Source organism: Pelophylax lessonae, assembly GCF_965119305.1.
Source record: "Pelophylax lessonae genome assembly, chromosome: 4".
In the NCBI taxonomy this organism is placed as follows: Eukaryota; Metazoa; Chordata; class Amphibia; order Anura; family Ranidae; genus Pelophylax; species Pelophylax lessonae.
In genome coordinates this window covers 359,515,555-359,537,796 of record NC_138771.1, presented here as the reverse complement: position 1 = coordinate 359,537,796, position 22,242 = coordinate 359,515,555, and the positions used below count along the sequence as shown (strand labels likewise).

Below are 22,242 nucleotides of genomic sequence, written 5' to 3'. Positions count from 1 at the left end.
CAACAAGGCCCAGGCCTAGGGCGGCACTTTGTGGGGGGGGCGGCACCCGCATAAAAAAAAAACCCGACCCATCCTCTAAATCCCAGCTCTGCTGTGTCTGCTTTCCTCCTGCACACATAACAGTCCACGGCGCAGCTTGCAGTGGCACTTGGTATCGGTATATCGGCAGTACATGGCAGAGGCGTACTGACCATTCAGGCCAGTAGAGGGCCCCATCATGAGGAGCAGCTGAGGTGACATAGTGATAGATCCTCCTCTTCTGGTCAGTGTACATCCAGGAGCTCTTCCTAACCTGCACTGATAGCTCAGGCTCAGTGAGTGGGACAATGGGAAGTATCGGCTCTCCTTCCCCCTGCTGAGTGCTGACAGCCAGAGAAAGTATGCAGAGTCCTGACCAATCGCAGCCACCTACATCCAACCACCCGGGACATGAGCAGCTGATAGTAGAGGAGCTCAGGGGGAGAGGAGTGAGCAGGCACACACACACATTATACGAGTGATGCAGGACTTACAGGTGAGGCTCTCTGACTCTGTATGACTCCTGCTACAGCAGAACCAACTTTACTTTCCCTCTCTCTGTGTGCTGCAACTCTCTATCTCCCCGGTAAGACAATCACACCCATCCCCCCTCTCTTCACCTTCTCCTGTTTGTTTTTGCTCTCCCCTCACCTCCTGCACCCTCCTGTCTAAGATCTGACCATTGCCATCACTGACTGTCTGCCTGACACCCTTTCTATCCCAGATTACTTGTTATCTCTTCTAACTGTTCAGCAGCTCAGTTAATTATCTGCAGTCATTTAGGAGTCGGTTCACACATATGTGATGTCAGACATTGCATGTGATTCGGAGCGCACTGCTCTGCAAAGAACATGCGATGTTTGTGCGTTGCGAATTCAGCCATACAGATTGTATGGCGTAATTTGCTTCGCATTCAGACCAAAGTCACACAGGACCCTTTTTTGGTCCTCCCCAGAATCGGATCGCATGGTGGTTCACACCTATGCGATCTGATTCATGTATTAATTGACAGTTGGCACTGTGATATGCGAACTGATCTGGGGGTGTCGTTAACTCTGTATTGACACCCCCAGCAATTCGCATATGGCAGTGTGAACTGCCTGCGAGTCAAGTGCGATGGGGGAACCCGCAGTGGATTTGCAGGGTTCCCACATCGCATATGTATGAACCAGCACTTAATGACTGCAGATAATGTACTGAGCTGCTGAACAGTTGGAAGATATTAAAGTCATCTTGGATGAAAAGGGTGTCAGGCAGTCAGAGTGTGTGTGTGTGTGTGTGTGGACCCCTAGAGAGGAATGTCCAGATCTGAGACCTTAGGAGCTCATTCACACAGCTAGATGGGCAGTACAAGCAGGCAGTTGAGCTGAGGTTTTACCACCCCCAACCACCCTTCGAGAAAAAGGTGATGCAGCTACTCAGTGCTGTTCAGTGGCAAAAATTAAATGGTATGTCACCATGAATGGGGTGCACCAAACTAACCTGCAAGTGCCTGCAATGAACATGGCTGGGAGTCTGCATTTTCACAGTAAAAACAGGTGGTGAGTAAATTACATTTTGCACCCTCACTGCTTGTCAAACACCACAATAGCCACCCATCCAATTTAGCCCTTTATTTAGCTCCCCTTTCTCTCTCCGTGTTCCCCTAGAGCCCCTTATTTTCATGCAATCCAACAGAGCCAAGTTCCCCTCCTTCATCCCACTGACATACAGTAGATGCCAAATGAGTCCTCCTCAGATTGACAAGTGACGCAGTCTGATGATGATCATTGAAGGACAGTAAAATGCTTCCTTAGGCCCCTATCACACAAGGGGGACTCCACTTGGCTCAGTGGGGGATCTGTCCATTGATTCCCCACTGATCAGAGCAGACAGATGACAGGTCCGTGTCCACTCAGTTTATGCAGAGTGGCCACGGATCGAACCAACTCTGCTCTATGGGCAGTCGGGCGTAAATGGACTCCGCTGTCTGTTTACACCCAACTACCCTCCGATCCACCAGAGGTGGAGCTCTAAGAGGAAAAGGTGGAGCCTAAAGAAGGGTGTGGTTTACAGATGACAGGGTGGGTCTGAAACGGGAAGGGGTGTGGCCTTGACAGGAAGGGGTGGGCTGTAGTTAAATTAGGGGGTGCACAAGTTTAGTCAGGCCTAGGGCAGCACAAAACCTAAATACACCACTGGCTGGCACCATTGAGCTTGATTGGCATTTGCCATTAAACACCAGAATTGGCAGGTCTGCCACTGGTGCCCTGTGCTTTTAACAGATTAGAGCAGGTTCACCCTGAGCACATTTGACAGACGTGAAAAGGTCTGGAGAAGCCATGGAGAATGTTATGTTGCCTGCAAAATCGTTCAGCATAGCTGGTTTATTGGTGGGTCAGTGATGATCTAGGGAGGCATATCCATGGAGGGATGCACAGACCTCTACAGGCTAGACAATGGCACTCTGACTGCCATTAGGTATTGTGATGAAATTGTCAGACCCTATGCTGGTGCAGTGGGTCTTGGGTTCCTCCTGGTGCACGACCATGCCCGGCCTCATGTGGCGAGAATATGCAGCCAGTTCCAGGAGGCTGAAGGAATTTATACCATTGAATGGCTCCCACGCTCTTCTTACCTAAATCCATTAGAACACCTCTGGAATATTATGTTTCAGTTCATCCGACACTACCAGGTTACACCTCAGTCTGTTCTGGAGCTTAGTGATGCCTTGGTCCAGATCTGGGAGGAAATACCCCAGGACACCATCTGTCGTCTCATTAGGGGGCATGCCCTGACGTTGTCAGGCTTGCTTACAAGCACGTGGGGACCATACAAACTACTAAGTACCATTTTGAGTTGCTGTAATGAAATTTCAGCAAAATGGACTAGACTGCTGCATCATTTTTTCACTTTAATTTTTGGGGTGTCTTTGAATTCAGCCCTCTGTAGGTTGATGATTTTCATTTCCATCAAACGACGTGGTGGCATCCTTTTATTCCTAACACATTACCCCAGTTCATATCAGTATAGATATCCAGCATAAGATTTTTACCTATTGAGGTCTGATGTGTTTTCTAAGTGTTCCTTTAATCTGTTTGAGCAGTGTAGTCACGTACAGGGACAAGATTTGCTGATCATTAAACGTTTTTCTTCGGTTAAGTTAGCCAGAGAATGGAATTAGCAGGCAATCTAATTTGCTCATATTTTCCCTATTACTTCAGATGGGAAAAGTTAGTAACTGACTTTTCCAAGCATATGCAGTTTATTGTGGCTGAGTCCTGGATACATCTATACAGATTGCTTTGTTACTTGCTGACCGAGTGTATCAACCTGGGATATACTCGGTAAATTTTAAGATTTATTTGAAGACTTGGCCAGACTCCTAGTTACTCATCTGCTGTGCAGGATTATTTGTCCTGACAAGTTATTGTGAAGCCTGATTGAAAAAGAATATGTACCCCTGGGGGCAAAGGATGTTCCATGCTGCATTGCTTCTCTGTGTGACCAGCTGTAGACACCGCTAGTAAGCGATAAATGCAATGCATAGCTGAAAAAGAGAACCATTGTTTTTGCCCTTCTGTTCTTTGCAACGTAGGAAGGATTCAGTTCCGAATAAATCAATTTTCTTCATTGTATAAAATGGCAAAAGTGCGTACTTGTTACAGTGCCTTGAAAAAGTATTCACACCCCTTTAAAATGTTGCACATTTTCCCATGTTAGGCCTCTTTCACACTGGGCATTCCGTATGTCAATATATCACCCCATCCGTTTGCGGGTGATATACGGACATAATGCATGTCAATTGGATTAGGGATGTCCACGGATGACCATCCACTGACATCTGATTTGCGTCCTTTCAGTTCTGTTCCGTTTTTTGGAACGGAACAGAACCCTATTTTTCTTCCGTTTTAAAAAACGGAAAGGACGCAAAGTCAGATGTCAGTGGTGTCATCCGTGTGAAAGAGGCCTTACAACCAAAAAATGTAAATGTATTTTATTGGGATTTTATGTGATAGACCAACTCAAAGTGGCACATAATTGTAAAGTGGGAGGAAAATTATAAATATTTTTCATATACGCAAATTGCCTGCTGCAGGTTTCGTTTATATACTATACAATACACTTGTTTATGGTTTCTTCCATGTTCAATCTGTACACTTTTCATGTGCTGATTCTTTGTTCATCTTTCTTATCTTTAATAAACTGGATTGTGATAAAATAAAAATAGTTTTCAAATTTATTTTACAAATATCTGAAAAGTTTGGCGTACATTTGTAATTAGCCCCCCTAGAGTCAATACTTTGTAGACCCTCATTGGACAGATGATGGCAGCAGGAGCCATTGGCTCCCATTGCTGTCAATCAAAAGCTGTGACATGGGAGCAAGGGGCGGGGCAGAGTCCCGCTGTCTCTGTCAATAGACGCAGCATCGGGACTCCGGAGCAAGCCCGCACAGGTGCCCCCATGGAAAGCGGCTTATCTATGGGCACACCGATGAAGAGACGGGGCCTGGAGTGCCGGCGGGGGGGACCCCAGAAGGACAGGTAGGTGGTAGGCATGCACATAAAGATAACCAACACAAATCAATGTAGTCAGGAACCAGCAGGACATTAAAAACAGTCTCTGAATAAACTCCAGTATAATGGACGGCTTCACTTAGATCATAGCAGTGAGCAATAGTGATCAGAGTAGTGAACGATAACCCAGTGAGAAGATGAAATCACCACACACTCCGCCACTGATCCCAGTGAAATAGCCACTCGCCAAAGGGTATTTCCCTCCTGTCACATACCTAGAGATGGAGCCTGACGTGGAGAGGAAGGCGATCTCTTACACCTCCGGTCTAGTACCCCTGATATTACAAACAGGAGGCACTGAAGCCTGGAGTGGCACGAGTGCCTAGTAGTTCAGATGGTGAAGGCTGCAGATGCGAGGTCCGTGCGTACTTGGATGCAGGCTGGATCGTGATGCAGACAGCAGGTACTTGGCAGACTGACTGATCACAGGCAGCAGACACTTGGCAGGCTGATAGGAAGCAGACAGCAGGAATAAGGATGGCCAGTTACACAGCAGGGTTGGGCAAGCCGGGTCGGTAACTAGCAGGCACGTCAGGAACAAAGCAGATAGCAGCAGAGTAGTCAGGTTCAGGCTGGAGTTGGCAACGGCAGACAGGCAGATAGTAGGATAAAGCGGAGACGTAGTCGAAGAGCAAGCCAGGGGTCGGTTCAGGCAGAGTTCAAGCGTGGTCAGACGGATCAGGACAGCAACAGAGTAAAACACCAGGAACAGGAACAGGAAGCTGTAGACCATAAGGCAAGGTCCTAGTGCAGCAGAGGTGTTTATATAGGCCATTTGGCGCCACTTAGTGGTGGGCGTGGAAAGTGAACAGGAATTCTCTGTCCATAGGTTTGGCTAAATAGGCTTTCTCTGTTGGTTTACAAACACTCTCCGTCTGCACATAACTATGTGCCTGCGCTTACTTCTTCCCTGACACCGCCACTCTCATGGCCTACCTAGGTGGTAGGCATGTTTGTTATTTTAAGAATCAAATGTTTACAATCCCTTTTAACCTATTAATGCTAATACCCAAATATTAATTTATCTGTGTGCCAATATGTAAAGCATGCAGACAATGGCAAGTGGTTCAGTTAATGTTCAGAAAAATGTTTGCTAATGCCATGAGAGCAAAATGGGCTAGATGAGTATATCCACTGTTCGCAACAGCTAAAAAAAAACAACCAAAAGCCTGCTTTTCAATGGTGATGTGCAGAAGAACCTCTATCAATGCATAGTACACTGACAATTGAAGGAAATGGGCTTCAACAGCAGTGGACTACACTGGGTTGCATTCCCAATCAACTGAGGACTAGAAAATTAGGCTACAGAAAAACAATGGGTACTAAAACCTATCTCTTTGGACCAATTTTCATTTTGGATGCCATGTTGATGGTAGGCTCAGAAAGCATTTATTATTAATCCATCTGGTCTCGCTGCAATAGTTTAGGTTGATAATGGTCAACTAGTACACATTCGTTTCCTAGTATACATTAGGCCCTCTAATCTTTACAGATTTTTAATTTGAATGCCATGGCATACCTTGGCAAGTATTGCCTCTGAACACTTACTATGGCTGTAGAAGCAACTATGCCCCATGCACACTGGATGTTCTAAACAGGTCAGTAATGTTAGCTGTAGAATGAGTTTTTTGCAGTAGCGTTTTTTTTTTTTTTTTTTAAATTTTTCAGAGTTAAAGCGTCTTTACAACTCAAAAAAACTCCTTATTAAATTAAGTTATTACGTTTTTTATTTATTTTTTTTACACCCATGTGAAAGGACCCTTAATCACATTCTAAACTGATGGTCATTAAGGCTGGAATTTAGTATTAACTCCTTGCATCTTAAAGCTTTCAAAGCTGAAAATATTATTTTACAGAAACTGTTGACTTGTCACATCCCCACGCAATCAGATGTTAACAATTTGGACTGACACAGATATCTGGGAGTGACATGCTTACCTGGTAAACTTCAGCAGACAGCATTCTGTCACAGGTTCAGACAAGTCTTTTGTAGTTCATATGCTGTAATGTTATTAAAAAGCGATTGAACTAAGTTAGCTATAGCAGATTGAGGAAAAATGCAAGTATAAACCATTTTTTCCTGACATTTTAGGTGAATTAATCATATATTTTTTTAATATGTAACGGATTGTGTCTGTCGGCAATATTGGATGCAGTCCATGCTTTTTTCTATATTAAATATGTGGCTGCTGATCACGTAGGATTAATCTTGGAGGACTTTACTGCATTGCTTAGTGTGTTCTATTCAGCTTTGGTTTGCTTTAGACAATTTAATTCCGATTCAAAGCTACATTTTTCAGATATTTATTTGTAAAAAATGTGAAAACCATTTTATCATTTTCCTTCCACGTCACAATTATGTGCCACTTTGTGTAGGTCGATCACACAAAATCCCAATAAAATACATTTTATGTTTAAGGTTGGAACATGAGAAAATGTGAAACATTTTCTTGGGGTATGAATACTTTTTGAAGGCACTGTAGCTAGAAGTCTGAAGTAATGACTTATAAGCATGTTTATATACATTGGGGGGCCTAAGGCTCCTGTTACATTCCACAGGAAAAGTGTCAAAAGATGAACAGGTAAAATAAATTTTTGTTACACAGCTGTTCAAGTAGCAAAATCACATTCTTGGGCTCATTTGACTCCATGTATGATAGAGGACCTCTTAGTATTCTTAAGCCCCGTACACACGTACCGATCGTCGTCATACAAACGTCCGTCTTTTGTCCCCGGGATGTCGATGTCTGTTGAAAAGTGCAAAGACTGCCCAAGAATTTTGTCCGCCGACTACAGCCGACTTGATGATGTCGTGATGTCATGTGATGGTTAACTTTCCCTGTGTTTTTTCTTTTCTGAGCATGCCCAGTCTTGCAAATCTGCGGTCTGTCGGCAGAATTCTGTACTGACTGGCGAACAATCGTCCGTTCTGGTGTCGGCATACAAAAATTTTTATGTTTGCAAGAAAGACTCTTGTCCGCAGAATGTGCGCAGACAGCTGTCGGAGGCACCATACCAACAAGCGTACAATCGGCAGATCTTTCGTCCGCCGACGTTTGTATGCCGACGATCGGTACGTATGTACGGGCCTTTAGGCTGTTTTTGCAATCTCACACAATTGGATTTCTCTTGTTCTGGCCTATCTGGTATCAGAACAAACCCTACTAAAGGCCTCCTAATGAGAGACTAAAAACCACTTGGCAGGACCAGTGAGGAATGAATGCCATAAGGAAGGACACCGAATTACACAAGGTAGCATAATAGAGGGAAAAAAAAAATGCCTAGTTAAAGTGTAAAAATGAACCAATATACAAAGTAGTATTTTATTTTTTTAACCACTTAAGCCCTGGAGGATTTGGCTCATAGACCAGGCCCTATTTTGCGATTCGGCACTGCGTGATTTTAACGGACAGATGCGCGGTCGTGCGAAACTGTACCCAAATGAAATCGACACACACGGAGCTTTCTTTTAGTGGTATTTGATCACTTGTGCAATTTTATTTTTTTTATTTTTGCGCTATAAACAAAAAGAGCGACAATTTTGAAAAAATAACAATATTTTTCACTTTTTTTTTTTTATATAAAATTCTCCAAAAAAAAAAAAATGTAAAAATCAAAATTTTTAACATTTTAGGCCAATTTGTTTTCTGCTACATATTTTTGGTAAAAAAAAAAATCGCAATAAGCGTATTTTGATTGGCTTGCGCAAAAGTTATTGCGTTTTTACTAACTACGGCAAAGATTTATGTCATTTTTATTGTGGTGTGTTTTTTTTTTTTTTTTTTTTTTGCGGAACTGCCGACTTTGGAGCGGACAGATCGGACCCTGACTGACATTTTTGACACTTTTGGGGGTACCAGTGACATTACTACAGTAATCAGTGCTATAAATATGCACTGTTACTGTAAAAATGACACTGGCAGGGAAGGGGTTAACTTTATTGGTGATCAAGGGGTTAAGTGTGTCCCTAGGGTCGTGATTTCTAACTGTGGGGGGCGTGGCTAGTGAAGTAATCACAGAGACATACGATCCTACATAGCAGGATGGCATAGCCTGTCATTTGTTCAGGGAGAATGACAGACGGCTGTGTTTACATCAGCCGTCTGTCTATCTCCCTCTCCTGTGGGAGATCGCGAGTAGCCGGCGGACATCGGAGCCGCCGATCACACGCGCTGGCTAGGCAGGGAACGAGCTGGGGCGGGAGCACGCCGCCTGCGGCACACGCTCGCCCCCTACAGGCTTTTTGGCAAGCGACGTAGTACTATGTCACTTTGCCTGTAAGCGGCTGCGTGCCGCAGTATATGTACAGGAGGCGGTCGTTATGTGGTTAAGTGATTCGACATACAAAGTTGTGTGAATTAGATATGCTAAATGTATTGCATACAGAGACGCGCTGTATGCACATAGGTAAACGCCAATGCAGAAGCCATTGGGGTTTATGAGCACATCTGTGTACAGCCATTCATATACATAGTTACATAGTTTTTGAGGTTGAAAAAAGACATCAGTCCATCCAGTTCAACCTATGATGTGTGTGTTTTTGCTGTTACTATCGATGCTCCCTGCTGATACTACTGCTTGTGGACATCCTTACTGCTCTGACAGTAAAGAACCCTTTACGAATGTATCAGGTTTTCCTGGCATTGAGCCTGATGTCGGTCTGCCATTGTTACCAGTGACACTCTCAGCACATTTGAGCTGTAACCCCAGGTGTGAGAACTGAGACAATGACCATTCCAGCATGTTTGCTTTGTTTTATTGTATTAAAGGGATGGGAGAAGGGAATGAGTGGGATACTCCTCTGGCTCAACTAGGTACAATTTTGGGACTCTTCTAAAACAATGCCTGTTAGCGCTGTCTTGACGCCAGCCAACGCTTCCTGACGCTTGAATATACTGTATCACTGAAAACTGTGCTGGAACCTCGACTTTAATTCAGAAGATCCAGGACTGTAGAATACTTGACTTCTGACACTGCTTTGCTCAAAAGTCACTGAACAGCTCCCTCCAGCCCTGCGCTAGCTTGAGGTAGTTCTTTGTAAATTCCTGTGCTGCTGCAACTCTCAACCTGTACACTCCCCACCGTACACTGACTCTTCAGGGCCAAAACTGCAGGCACCCCCTTTACATTTCAGGGTCCTCAACCTAGGTACCCCCTCTAACACTTCAGGGTCCTCCGACCAGGCACCCCCTTTACCGCTAGCTGACTCTTGGAAGCCAGAACCTTCTCCGGAGTGGTCCCCTCTGACACTACTAGATCCCCCAGGGGCAATCCACAGTACTCATGACCTGTGTAGGCTTTCCTGGGATTGGACCCCTCTCTCTTTTCGCTTGTTCTCGGCACACCGGATCCCCTTCAGCTCAACTCAGCACCCTCTGGATTCTCAGGCAGCACCCAGAGACATCCACCTTCCTCAGACAGGAGGAGAGACAGCCGTCCTCTCCCTCCTGGGACTCTGCTTCCCACCAAAGACGCTGCGTCACGCACTCCCCTCAAACTTATATCCACTCCCAGAATCCTCTGCGGCAGAATCTGCTTTCTGGGGTAGTTACAAGCCTGAATGTGTCCCTATGACATCGGGTCCGCCGGTCACACGCGAGGACATGTTGGGGAACGAGCGGGGGCGAAAGCGGGCCTTCGGCGGCGCGCGCTCGCCCCCTAGAGGCTCCCAGGCTAGCGACGTAGTACTACGTCACTTTGCCTGTACGGGACTGACCGCCGCAGTAAATAGTCGCGCGGCGGTCGGCAAGCGGTTAATAGATCCAGCACTGCATTCTTTCTAGTAGGAGAATCCACCAACTGAGTCCTGTAAGATATAGTTGTCCTGTAAGATATTCATGAAGAGATGTGCCTTTAGTAAGTGTGCAGTCCCCTCTTCCCAGTCAATGTCGGGATAATTGAAGTCCCCCAATATGATGACTGGCCCCAGCTTTGCCGCGTTACCCAACAGTGATAGAAATTCCAGCTCAACCTCCTCCCTTGGTTGGGAGGCCTATAACATACCCCCACTATTACTTTCCCCTATACTTCTTCCCTATAGAGTTCTACCCACACGGATTCTAACTCATTACTCATCCCTTCCATAATGTTACTCCTCTCTACCACCCTTACATTATTTTTGACATAGAGACATACCCCTCCCCCTCTTTTTCCTTCCCTGTCCTTCCGATACAGAGTACCCTTGGATATTGGCCAGCCAGTCGTGTGAGGGGTCAAACCAAATTTCTGTTATTTCCCCAAATATATTCAGTAAAGAAACCTCTAAATCCAGCAAAGAGACTTCTATATCCAGCAGAGACATCCCAATCCAACAAAGAGACATCCCTTTGGCTGCATTGGCTTGCTCAGCAGCTGCCCTGCTTTAGCAATTGCTAATTACTACAGCAGCAACAACTCTCTCGTTTTTGGGGCACAGGCGGCCGGGCCCCTCGGTACGCCCTGGCTTCTGCATGTGTATGGGCTTTGCCCCCCGATGGCGGCCCTGCTGTTTACTCCCGGCAATCTTCACAGCAGCGATTTACCACTGCTTTATAAATGTACAGCATTGTCTTAAAATGTTGTTGATCCATTATTTTTACACTTCTTTTAACCTGCAGACAGAGTAGTGTTACATGGATATGTAGTTATAAGATTACTTTTAAATAGGAAACCAATCAAGTTAACCAATCAAGTTAAACCTCAATTTCACTTTTTTTTTTTTTTTTTTTTTTTTCTTTTACATTTTGTCACATCATATAAATAAAAGCTGTCCACTGTAAGCACCTGCAAGTTTTGTGGTTTCTCTCATGGGACAGCAGACAGGAGTCATTATACCCAAAACTTAACTATTGAGCTGGTACCTTAAACGGAATAAATAATAAAACCCAGCACGACATTGGGTTGGAATAAAAATAAGGCTGCAGCCGTTTATTATTGGTTTTTATTATTTGAACCAAACAGTGTGGTTAAATATACCTATATCCCTGCCACTATCCCATGAGGAAAAGGGGTTCTAGAGACAGCTCCCCTTTTCCTTTACAGTCTAGTTCAAGAATGGACAAACTGCAGGCCGTATACGGCCTGGCGGACCTTTTAATCCGGCCCGCGGAGCGCTGGCTAATTTATTCATTTACAGTGGCGGCCGGTCCTAGGCTTCAGCAAAGGGTGGACCCGGGGCACAAAGCAGTGCGCCCCGAGCCCACCCATTGTGTGACAATAGCGAATGAAAATTCTCTATTGTCACACGGATCCTCCTGGCCAATCAGGAAGCGGGTCTAATACCCGCTTCCTGATTGGCCGCAAGGCAAACCCCATGCCATTGGCCAAGGAGGAGGCGGGAGGACTTGAGGAGACGCCGGGGACTGAGGAGAAGCTGCTGCTGTAAGTGCACTGGTCTCGGGGGTGGGGGGGCCACACTGCATTAAGGGGGCATGCACGCTGGTCTCTGCATTGAAGGGGGCATGCACGCTGGTCTCTGCATTGAAGGGGGCATGCACGCTGGTCTCTGCATTGAAGGGGGCATGCACGCTGGTCTCTGCATTGAAGGGGGCATGCACGCTGGTCTCTGCATTGAAGGGGGCATGCACACTGGTCTCTGCATTGAAGGGGGCACGCACGCTGGTCACTGTGCATTGAAAGGGGGCACACTGGTCACTGCATTGAAAGGGGGCACGCTTGTCACTCTGTATTGAAAGGGGGCACACTATACCTTAATTACTGAAGGCCCCTTTCACACTTTTGTGACCTCCAAAGTCACGCAATTTTTTACAGCGTTTTTTGCCATCTACTCTTGGTCCGGCCCCTGGGTCCAATATATGAACCCATTGCGGCCCTTGTGTCAAAAAGTTTGCCCACCCCTGGTCTAGTTGGTGCTCTTCTTTTCTTTCTTTTTTTTTAGACTGCTAATAACCTACTATTACTGTTTACATCTCCTACTAAATGGATCATTTTATGCTGTGGAAGAGGTACATGCACACAATGACCTTAGCCTTCATTTGTTCAGAATCTGCATATGCGCTGCTGCCGCGTAAATGCCTCATTCAGGAAGATATGTAAACATCAGTAGTTTGTAATTGGCAGTGGCGGCCTTGCTGCCTACAAGTTGTGTACATGTGGGCCTTGAGCACTCGCAGTGGCCAGTAGTGAGTATAAACCTTTTCACAAACTTTACCCGCTTCCCGACCACAATACATATATATATATATATATATATATACTTTGCGGTTTGCAAGTGGTTTACCGCAGGGCTCAAAATTTTAAGTCCTGAGCTACTAGCCAGGCCTTTAGGGTTACTCGCCACCAGTTGCCCCACCCAACTCCTACCCTGCCCGCCCCTAATTCCGCCCCTAAACACGACTAATAAATTATCTCATAAAATTACACTGTTAAATGTTTTTGCATTAATGCAGAAGTTACAAAAATAAATATTAATAACGTTTTCAGTGCAGCCTAATCAGTGCCCATCAAGGGTCTGGAACCCCTAAATCACCCTCCTAGTACCCCCCCCCAAATTTCACCTCCTAGAACAAATCCTCCCACCATCAAAATTTTCCCCCTAGCACAAAAAACCCCTATTATTCCTACTGGCACAACCCCCCCCCCCCAAATACCCCTTTTTAACAGCCCCAAGACTTCCTGTTCTGGCACAAATCCTCACCCCCCCCCCAGCACGAATCGCTCCTCCTAGCACCCTCCCCCCCCCCCCAATTCCCCTGCTAGAAGAAATCTTGTATTGTCACCTCTCAAATTCCCCATCCCAGCACAACCCCCCCTCCCCCCCCCCCCATATCGATCCCACCTAGAAGTAATCATCTTCTCCCCACCCCTCCTAGTACAAATACTTTTTGGGGGATTGTCCTTGGGGGGGGGGGGGGGGGGAATAAGAGAGTTTGTAGCAGGAGGGGTGGGGAGAAGATGATTCTAGGTGGGATCAATATGGGAGGGGGGGGACTGTGCTGAGATAGGGGGGTTGTGCTAGGAGGGGGGGGGACTGTGCTGAGATGGGGGGTTGTGCTAGGAGGGGGGGGGGACTGTGCTGAGATGGGGGGGGGGGGTTGTGCTAGGAGGCGGGGGGGATTGTGCTGAGATTGGGAATTTGGGAGGTGACAGGATAAGATTTGTGCCCCAGTGCAGTTCTCCCTTTCCTCCAGCATGCAGACCTCAGATACAGCGCGGCACATCGCTCTGTGATTCTCCTCTTCTGAGGCTCCTTCTCTTCATATGTCAGAGCGGAGGAGGAGCCTAAGAGAAGCCTATTCCTATTCCTAAAGCTTTGCACGGACAGCTGGCGGGAGAGATGCGGCTGCAGAAGGGGAAGAAGATTGCGGCTCAGGAATGACACTGGATGTCAGATTGGGACTATACAGAGTTCAAGCAATAAACATGATCAAACCAATAAATAAGAAATTAAGGCAAAGTAAAATAAGAAAAATGTGCATACGTAATTGGCGCACGCATTTGTAAATAGTATGTATTCGCCCCATACATGTGAGATATCGCCATGAAAGCGAGAGCAATAATTCTAGTGCTAGACTTCCTCTGTAACTCTAAACAGGTAGCCTGTAAAGGACTTTAAAATGTCGCCTATGGAGATTTTTAAGTATCGTAGTTTGTCGCCATTCTACGAGTGTGTGCAATTTTAAAGCGTGATATGTTGGGTATCTATTTACTTAGCATATCATCTTTCATATTTTACAAAGACATTGGAGTATACTGTATATTGTGTTTTTTGTTTTTTTCCAAAAAAATTACATTGAAAATCTTCAGCGCAAATACTGTGTGACATGAAATTTTTTTTAATAATAATTGCGATTTTATTGCCTAGGATCTCTGATAAAAAAAAATGTATAATGTTTGGGGGTTCTAAGTAATTTGGCAAAATATACTGAAAACTAAATGAAAAACGCCAGAAAAAGCCTGGTTTGAGCTTCAGATTAAGTTTAACATTTCCATGCTTCTTGATATGCTGTCTGTTCTGCCATGTAGCTTACACACAAGGTGTCCATCCGTTATGTATTTTTTTGTTTTATGCTTGGTTTTTAGCTACCCATGTTTGTTATTAGGGATGATCGAATGGTTCGGGTCGACCATCGGTTCGACCTGAACATTGGGTGTTTGAAATTCGGCCGAATTCCCAACTTTGCGGTAAAAGTTCGGAATTGGGCCACCAGAACCGCCCAAAATGCAATGGGACAGGAACTGGGCTTTAAAAGCCTGTGATTGGCCCAGAAACATCAGTAAAAGCCAATTGAAGGGGCAGGAGTCTGCTAGGTATGTGATTGGAGTGACTAGGGGGTCCAGAGGCCAATCAGGAGTAAATACGCCCCCCGGTATATAACATAGCCCCGCCAAACCTCTAGCACTGTAATACAGAGGCTGTGGAATAGAGTGGAAGCATTTCTGTTACTCCTGGTGCTTGTAAAGCTCCAGTATTATTTTGCAATTATTAGTGTGAGGAAAGGGATATGCAGTGTAGTTAGGGTACTATATACCACTATAGTTAGATTCAAAAATCCTAGTTTTTGTAGGGATAGCTTTAAGTGTCAGGGTGACCGTAGTGTAGTTTATGGTGATCTGACTCTGCCATGTCAGGGTGACCGTAGTGTAGTTTAGGGTGATCGTAGTGTAGTTTAGGGTGATCTGACTCTGCTATGCCAGGGTGACCGAACTCTGCCATGTCAGGGTGACCCCACTATGCAGATTCTGGGTTAGGTGTGTGTGTATGTGTATGTATGTGTATATGTATATGTATGTATATGTATGTATATATATATGTATATATATGTATATATATATATATATATATATATATATATATATATATATATATATATATATATATATATATATATATATATATATATATAATGTGTGTGTGTATGTGTGTGTGTGTATATATATATATATATATATATATATATATATATATATAATACACCCCTATACCGAAGTAAAAAAAAACGCCCAGGTGTGAAGGGAGGGTAACGCCATCCCTGCGCTACTGAAATTCTAAGGAAAATAAATCCAAAGAATTCTTTTTTTTTTTTTTTTTTTTTTTCAATAATTGGCTCTCTATCAAAAACTACAATTTTTAAGAACTTTTTTTGCCTGATTCATAGTCCCTGGGGCATGACCCAGAACCCTAGGCACTTTTTAGGGGCATTTATTGGTTTAGGGCTTCAAAATTGTGTTTTTTGATTCCAGAAGTTCGGGTCCCATTGATTTCAATGGGGTTCTGGAATCCGAACCAAACTTTCGGGAAATTCGGGTGTTCTGGTCGAACTGAACTTTTCAAAAGTTCGATCATCCCTATTTGTTACTTGTTCTGTTTTATTGCTACAGATAGGACAGCACCAAGCCACAAAATGTAATAATGCTTGCCTGCCTTCTTGCTCTTCCGTTCCTTTTTTCATTCTATTTTATTGGCTGGTGTCACCATCGTTGGGTTTTTGTGGGTAAATGCTACAAAACTTCGTAGGAAGGTACGTGGCTTACAGAATATGAAGCCACCTCCTATTTTCCCCTGTGTATGCTGGATCTAACAGACCATGTACGTCCCTTTTTTATACTAAGCATAAGACAAAGATTTTGGAGGCAACTTCGTCAATTCCATTGTGCTTATGGCTGGGTTATGTGAGAAGATAGTTTTGGAATTGGATGAAAAGGCAATATTGAACCTAATGCAACACTTATTGCAATATATCCTCCTTTTTCTTTGAAACCATTAAAGTATAGAAAGCAATCTGTTCCTACTAGTAATGTATAATGCCAAACTCTGTTGTCTATTAAAAGCATAAAACCAATCACTAGGGCCAATAAACTTAAAACAGCTGTGTGTGTATATATACACTCTAATCTGGTATCCATATGTATGTTTTCTGAAAGCAGTTTGTCTTTGATGTCTGCCTTTATCAGTAATTTATTGTACTTGCTTAATTTTTAGACTGTTGGGTTTTCCGAAGGGAAGATGAAGTACTTTGGCATCTGTCTGCTTCTTGCTGATCTCATCTGCCAATGGCCTGTCCGAGCAGAGTTTTTCACGTCTATAGGTAAGTCTCTTATATACCACTGTAAGTGTCACCACACGTGACTAGCAACTCCCAATGTTTTTATTTTGTTTCTCTCGAGGTGTCATTTAGAACTTTTATGGCGTCCATTGCATTAATATTTTATTTAGATGGAGCCTAGTAGACTGCATTATTCCCTGGCATCCTATATGTCCTGGATACTCCCAACAACGAGCTCTCCCTGCTAAAATTCTCAGCTTTGTACCCATTTACTTGGGAATTTTTGGCCAATGGCACCCCGCTGCTGTCTCTGCCAATGAGGAGGGAGAGTCCCGGGCAGCCGAGACTCCCATGCAACATCGCTGGATTGAGATGGGGCTCAGGTAAGTATTAGGGGGGCTGCTGCACACAGAAGGTTTCGTATCTTAATGCATAGACTGTTCACACAAACCCAATGCCCATTGAGATGGGCCTTCTGTAATAACTTACTCTACCCACTGCTCTTTATCATACTGATGCCTGTATGTAAAGACCATAGAATGTTGGAATGTAAGCTCTTATCAGCTCTATCATTTTGCTTCTCATTTTCTATTCAGCAGCTGTGGCAGAAGCAGAAACACATACTTCCCTAAATGTGACTCACCATTTCATTTTCACACAATTATTCTGTTTTTGGCAGAGAGGTTGTCCTTACAAGATTGTGTTATTATAACTGTGTTACCTGCAAGGCCAGTTATCAGAGCATTCTGTACTGAAATAAAAGAAAAAATCCTCTTTAGGACACTAAATACTGAAGGGCCACACCAGTGAGCATGGGAGGAAGAGACCCCATGCCAGATAAGTTGGTCCTAAAATGTTACTAAACCCACAACAGTAAATCAGTTTGTATTTGCAGTAAAGCATGCTTGTTATACTCACTGTGGAACCTAGGGGGTTAAATCCTCTGCTTTGTGTAAAAAGGCTGTTTGATCCAGACTTCTATGATCCTCCCCTTCTTCCACTGACTCCTAATAAATCTATGGAGTCAGGTTGCACACGCTCACTTTGGTGTGTATTGCTAGAGAGGTTTCTTTTTTTTTTTTTTTGCATGTGATCAGCACAGGGCCAATCAGCACTGTCCAGACAGAGGGTCAGGGGCCTTGCAGTATCATAGGTCAGTCAGAAAACTCCTTCTACATGTTTTAACCAGTGCTTGGCTGGACACTAATAGAAATCAACCGACTGCTCTAACTACTGATAAGAAAAGGTATTTAAAAGTTTATATTTACTAAAAAAAATTGCATGTCCATGTTCTGTGTATTGTGGGAGACTAGATATAGTGAATGCAGGGTCCTGAAATTAGTTTTATTATTTAGTTTTAAGTTTTACTAAAGAGCCCTTGTCACTTGGCTCATCAGGGTAAAGGCCACTTCCTTAATGCCTAATGAAGACCTCTCTTAAACTCCCCTGCCGCTCCTTCTGTGCCTTGAAAAAAAAAAATAAAATACTTGGTTGTGCTTCAAAGTATGGAGGGGCATGTGATCTCCTCCCATGATGTAATGTTCGAGCCTAGCGAGGTAACATGACAAAGTAATGATGTTGCCATTCCTTCTAAGTTCTGACACTAGCCGACACTGGGAACTTTAATGGCGGCTGTAATGGAAGATGGGAATGGGCTTTGAACAAAATAACAAAGTCTCTACAAAGTGTATATGCAGCTATAAACCTTGCAGATAGCCTTCCCAGAAGAGTTGAAGCCTTCATAGCTGCAAATCAATTTGGTTTCATATATGCACAAAAGCAGCACTTTATTTGGAGAATATTTGATTGTATTCGATGCATTACCGTTGGAGAATGAACTATTATACTATTATATTGTTTTTATTAACCACTTAACAACCAGCCACGTAGACCTACGTCGGCTGACTTTAAGTGGTTGTAGCGGAGTGAGGCCCGGTACCATTTTTTAGAGCCGGTGGTTGGCTTTCCGGTGGTAACGACCAATGCGGCTCGGGAGCCACTCGATCCTTAACCCATTGGCTGGTTGGAGTCCCGATCAAAGCCGGATGCGGCTTTGATCGGGTCTCCAATGACGTAACCCGGGGGCGGCGTCCATGACGTCACATCCGGGTTACTCGACTGCTAAAGGCGCCGGATTTAAAAAGTGAATGTATTCAAAAATGCAGTTTTCTGCATTTTTAATACATGGAAGTGTAGTGGAGGGGTCTAGGGTCTTTTAGACCCCCGATCCCTCCATAAAGAGTACCTGTCACTGCCTATTGCTGTCATCACAAGCGATGTTTACATTGCTTGTGACAGCAATAAAAGTGATCTTTTTTTTTTTTAAAAAACCTGTGCTAAAATTGAAAATAGGAAAAAATAAAAATGTTTTAGCCACCCCCATCGCGGTAAGCTCGCGCACGAAAGAAAATATATATGGGAAGTCGCGCCACAAATGAAATCCCTGTTCAAACCACACGTGAGGTATTATTGCCATCGCCAGAGCGAGAGCAATAATTTAAAAAAAAAAGAGCTACACTCTAAAACTGGTAACCGTTAAAAATGTTTTAAAGTGCCACCTATGGAGATTTTTATTGACCGTAGTTCGTCGTCATTCCGTAACATGTTGGGTATCTATTTACTCGGCGTGACATTATCTTTCACAACATACAGAAAAAGTGGGCTAACTTTACTGTTTAGTTTTTTTAAATGCAGTGAAATAGAATTCTTCAAAAAAAAAAAAATGGCGTTTGAGAGACCGCTGCGCAAATACAGTGTAAAAAAAAATATTGCAATGACCTCCATTTTATTCTCCAGATTCTTTGCTAAAAAAATATATATAATGTTTGGGGGTTCGAAGTAGTTTTCTAGCAAAAAATACTGATTTTAACTTGTGAACAAAATGTGTCAAAAATTGGCTCGGTCCTTAAGTGGTTAAAATTTGATTATACACCTTTACAATGGACTGCACTATCTGAATCCATGTATATACTTATGGTTTGATATTATTTTTATGTTTCCAAATGGTACACCCTACAGGTTATAGTTTGTGACACTTCTATACACGATCGAGTCTGTGCGACACCAAGCATCACATTTTGTATTGTTTTATTTTGTGGGAACACGAGGTGGATGCAGCACTTAGTTTTTGTTTTATTCTACACTTGGGCAGCGCAGAGTGAGATAGATAGATAGATAGATAGATAGATAGATAGATCTCTCAGGAGGAAAAATGGGAGTGCTTCAAGAGCATACTTAACAAGGGGGTGGGCCAGTGCATTCCACAGGGAAATAAATTTTAAAAGAGCAAAACTAAACCCTGGGTGGCTAAACTCCAACATAAAAATGTATATTAGAGCTAAAGAAAAGGCCTTCAAAAAATACAAGACTGAGGGGTCATTGGCAGCATTTAAGCACTACAAAGAGTGTAATAAGAAATGTAAAGACGAAACCAGGGCGGCTAAAATAGAACACGAGAGACATATAGCGGAGGAGAGTAAAAAGAACCCCAAGAAGTTCTTTAAGTATATAAACAGTAGGAAAGCGAGGCCAGAGCACATTGGCCCCATAAAAGATGATAAAGGAAAAATGGCCACTGAGGACAGAGAAAAGGCGGTAGTGTTAAATAATTTCTTTTCTTCAGTCTTCACAAAGGAATCGGGGGGCTACACGAACCTTGCTTGCAAGGCCGAACTAAATAATACACCTCAGGAAGTACCGCCACGGCTAACAGAGGATAGACTTAGAGCTAAACTAGAGAAACTTAACATAAATAAATCCCCGGGACCGGATGGCTTGCACCCGAGGGTTCTTAATGAGCTCAGCCAGGTGATTGCCAGACCATTATTCTTGATCTTTAAGGATAGTTTACAGACGGGTATGGTGCCAGCTGATTGGAAAAAAGCCAACGTGGTACCAATATTTAAAAAGGGGCCGAGATATATCCCGGGTAACTATAGGCCGGTCAGCCTAACATCAGTAGTCTGCAAAATTTTGGAGGGGATAAGGGACCACATACAAGACTTTAGTAATGAAAACGGTATTATAAGTAGTAATCAGCATGGATTCATGAAAAATCGTTTGTGCCAAACCAATCTATTAACCTTCTACGATTAAGTGAGCTGCCACCTAGATAAAGGTAAGCCTGTGGATGTGGTGTATCTGGACTTTGCAAAGGCCTTTGACACCGTTCCCCACAAACGCTTACTGTACAAACTATGGAAGGTAGGTATGGTCCATAAGGTGAGTACCTGGATAGAGAACTGGCTCCAGGGGAGAGTACAGAGGGTGGTGATTAATGGGGAGTACTCGGATTGGGCGGGTGTGGAAAGTGGGGTCCCCCAGGGTTCTGTCCTGGGACCAATCCTGTTTAATTCATAAATGATCTAGAGGAGGGGATATCTAGTACAATCTCAGTATTTGCAGATGATACTAAATTAGGCTTGCCAATATCTTCTATGCAGGATGTGGAAACCTTGCAAGCGGACCTGAACAAAATAACGGGGTGGGCAACTACATGGCAGATGAGATTTAATGTTGAAAAATGTAAAGTAATGCACTTGGGGGCCAGAAACCAGAAAGCAAGCTACTCACTAGGGGGGGAACCTCTGGGTGAGTCTAGGATGGAAAAGGACTTGGGGGTACTGGTAGACAACAAGCTTGGCAGTGGCATGCAATGCCAAGCCGCTGCAAGCAAAGCCAACAGAATACTGGGATGTATAAAAAAGGGGATTCACTCCAGAAATAAAGAGATTATTCTCCCACTCTACAAGACTCTGGTCCGGCCACATCTGGAGTATGCTGTCCAGTTCTGGACACCGGTCCTCAGGAAGGATGTGCTGGAACTGGAGAAAGTCCAGAGAAGGGCAACAAAAATAATTAGGGGAATGGAGGACATCAGCTATGAGGAAAGACTACAAGCATTGAACCTATTCTCTCTGGAGAAGAGACGATTGAGGGGGGATATGATATCAATGTACAAATACTGTTCTGGCGACCCGAGCATAAGGAACAAACTATTCAGAGAGAGGAGATACAATAAGACACGTGGCCACTCACTAAAACTTGAGGAAAGGCGGTTTAACCTTAAAGTGCGTAAGGGGTTCTTCACTGTAAGAGCGGTAAGGATGTGGAATTCTCTCCCACAGTCATATCAGCAGGGAGCATTGATAGTTTCAAAAAACTATTAGATGGACACCTTAAAGACCACAACATACAGGGGTATACAATGTACGGTTAAAAGCAAACACACACACATCATAGGTTGAACTGGATGGACTGATGTCTTTTTTCAACCTCACTAACTATGTAACTATGTAACTGAGTACACCCCTCACGTTTTTTTAAATATTTTATTATATCTTTTCATGTGACAACACTGAAGAAATTACACTTTGCTACAATGTAATTTACTAAGTGTGCAGATTGTATAACAGTGTAAATTTGCTGCCCCCTCAAAATAACTCAACACACCATTAATGTCTAAACCACTGGCAACAAAAGTGAGTACACCCTTAAGTGAAAATGTCCAAATTGGGCCCAATTAGCCATTTTCCCATTCCGGTATCATGTGACTTGTTAATGTTACAAGGTGTCCAGTGTGAATGGGGATCAGGTGTGTTACGTTTGCTGTTATCGCTCTCACTCTCTCATACTGGTAAGTGGAAGTTCAACCTGGCACCTCATGGCAAAGAACTCTCTGAG

General features: G+C 43.8%; 1 protein-coding gene across 2 annotated transcripts in view; it reads left to right on the top strand.

Annotated features, from left to right (window-relative positions):
* Positions 1-16,507: 16,507 nt before the first annotated feature.
* Positions 16,508-22,242, top strand: part of P4HA2 (prolyl 4-hydroxylase subunit alpha 2) — a 151,400-nt gene continuing 145,665 nt past the window's right edge. For both annotated transcript variants that reach the window (XM_082252775.1, XM_082252776.1), the window contains exon 1: positions 16,508-16,602. In XM_082252775.1, the coding sequence (XP_082108901.1) occupies positions 16,521-16,602 (82 nt within the window). In that variant the 5' untranslated portion in view covers positions 16,508-16,520. The remainder of the gene's footprint in view (positions 16,603-22,242) is intronic.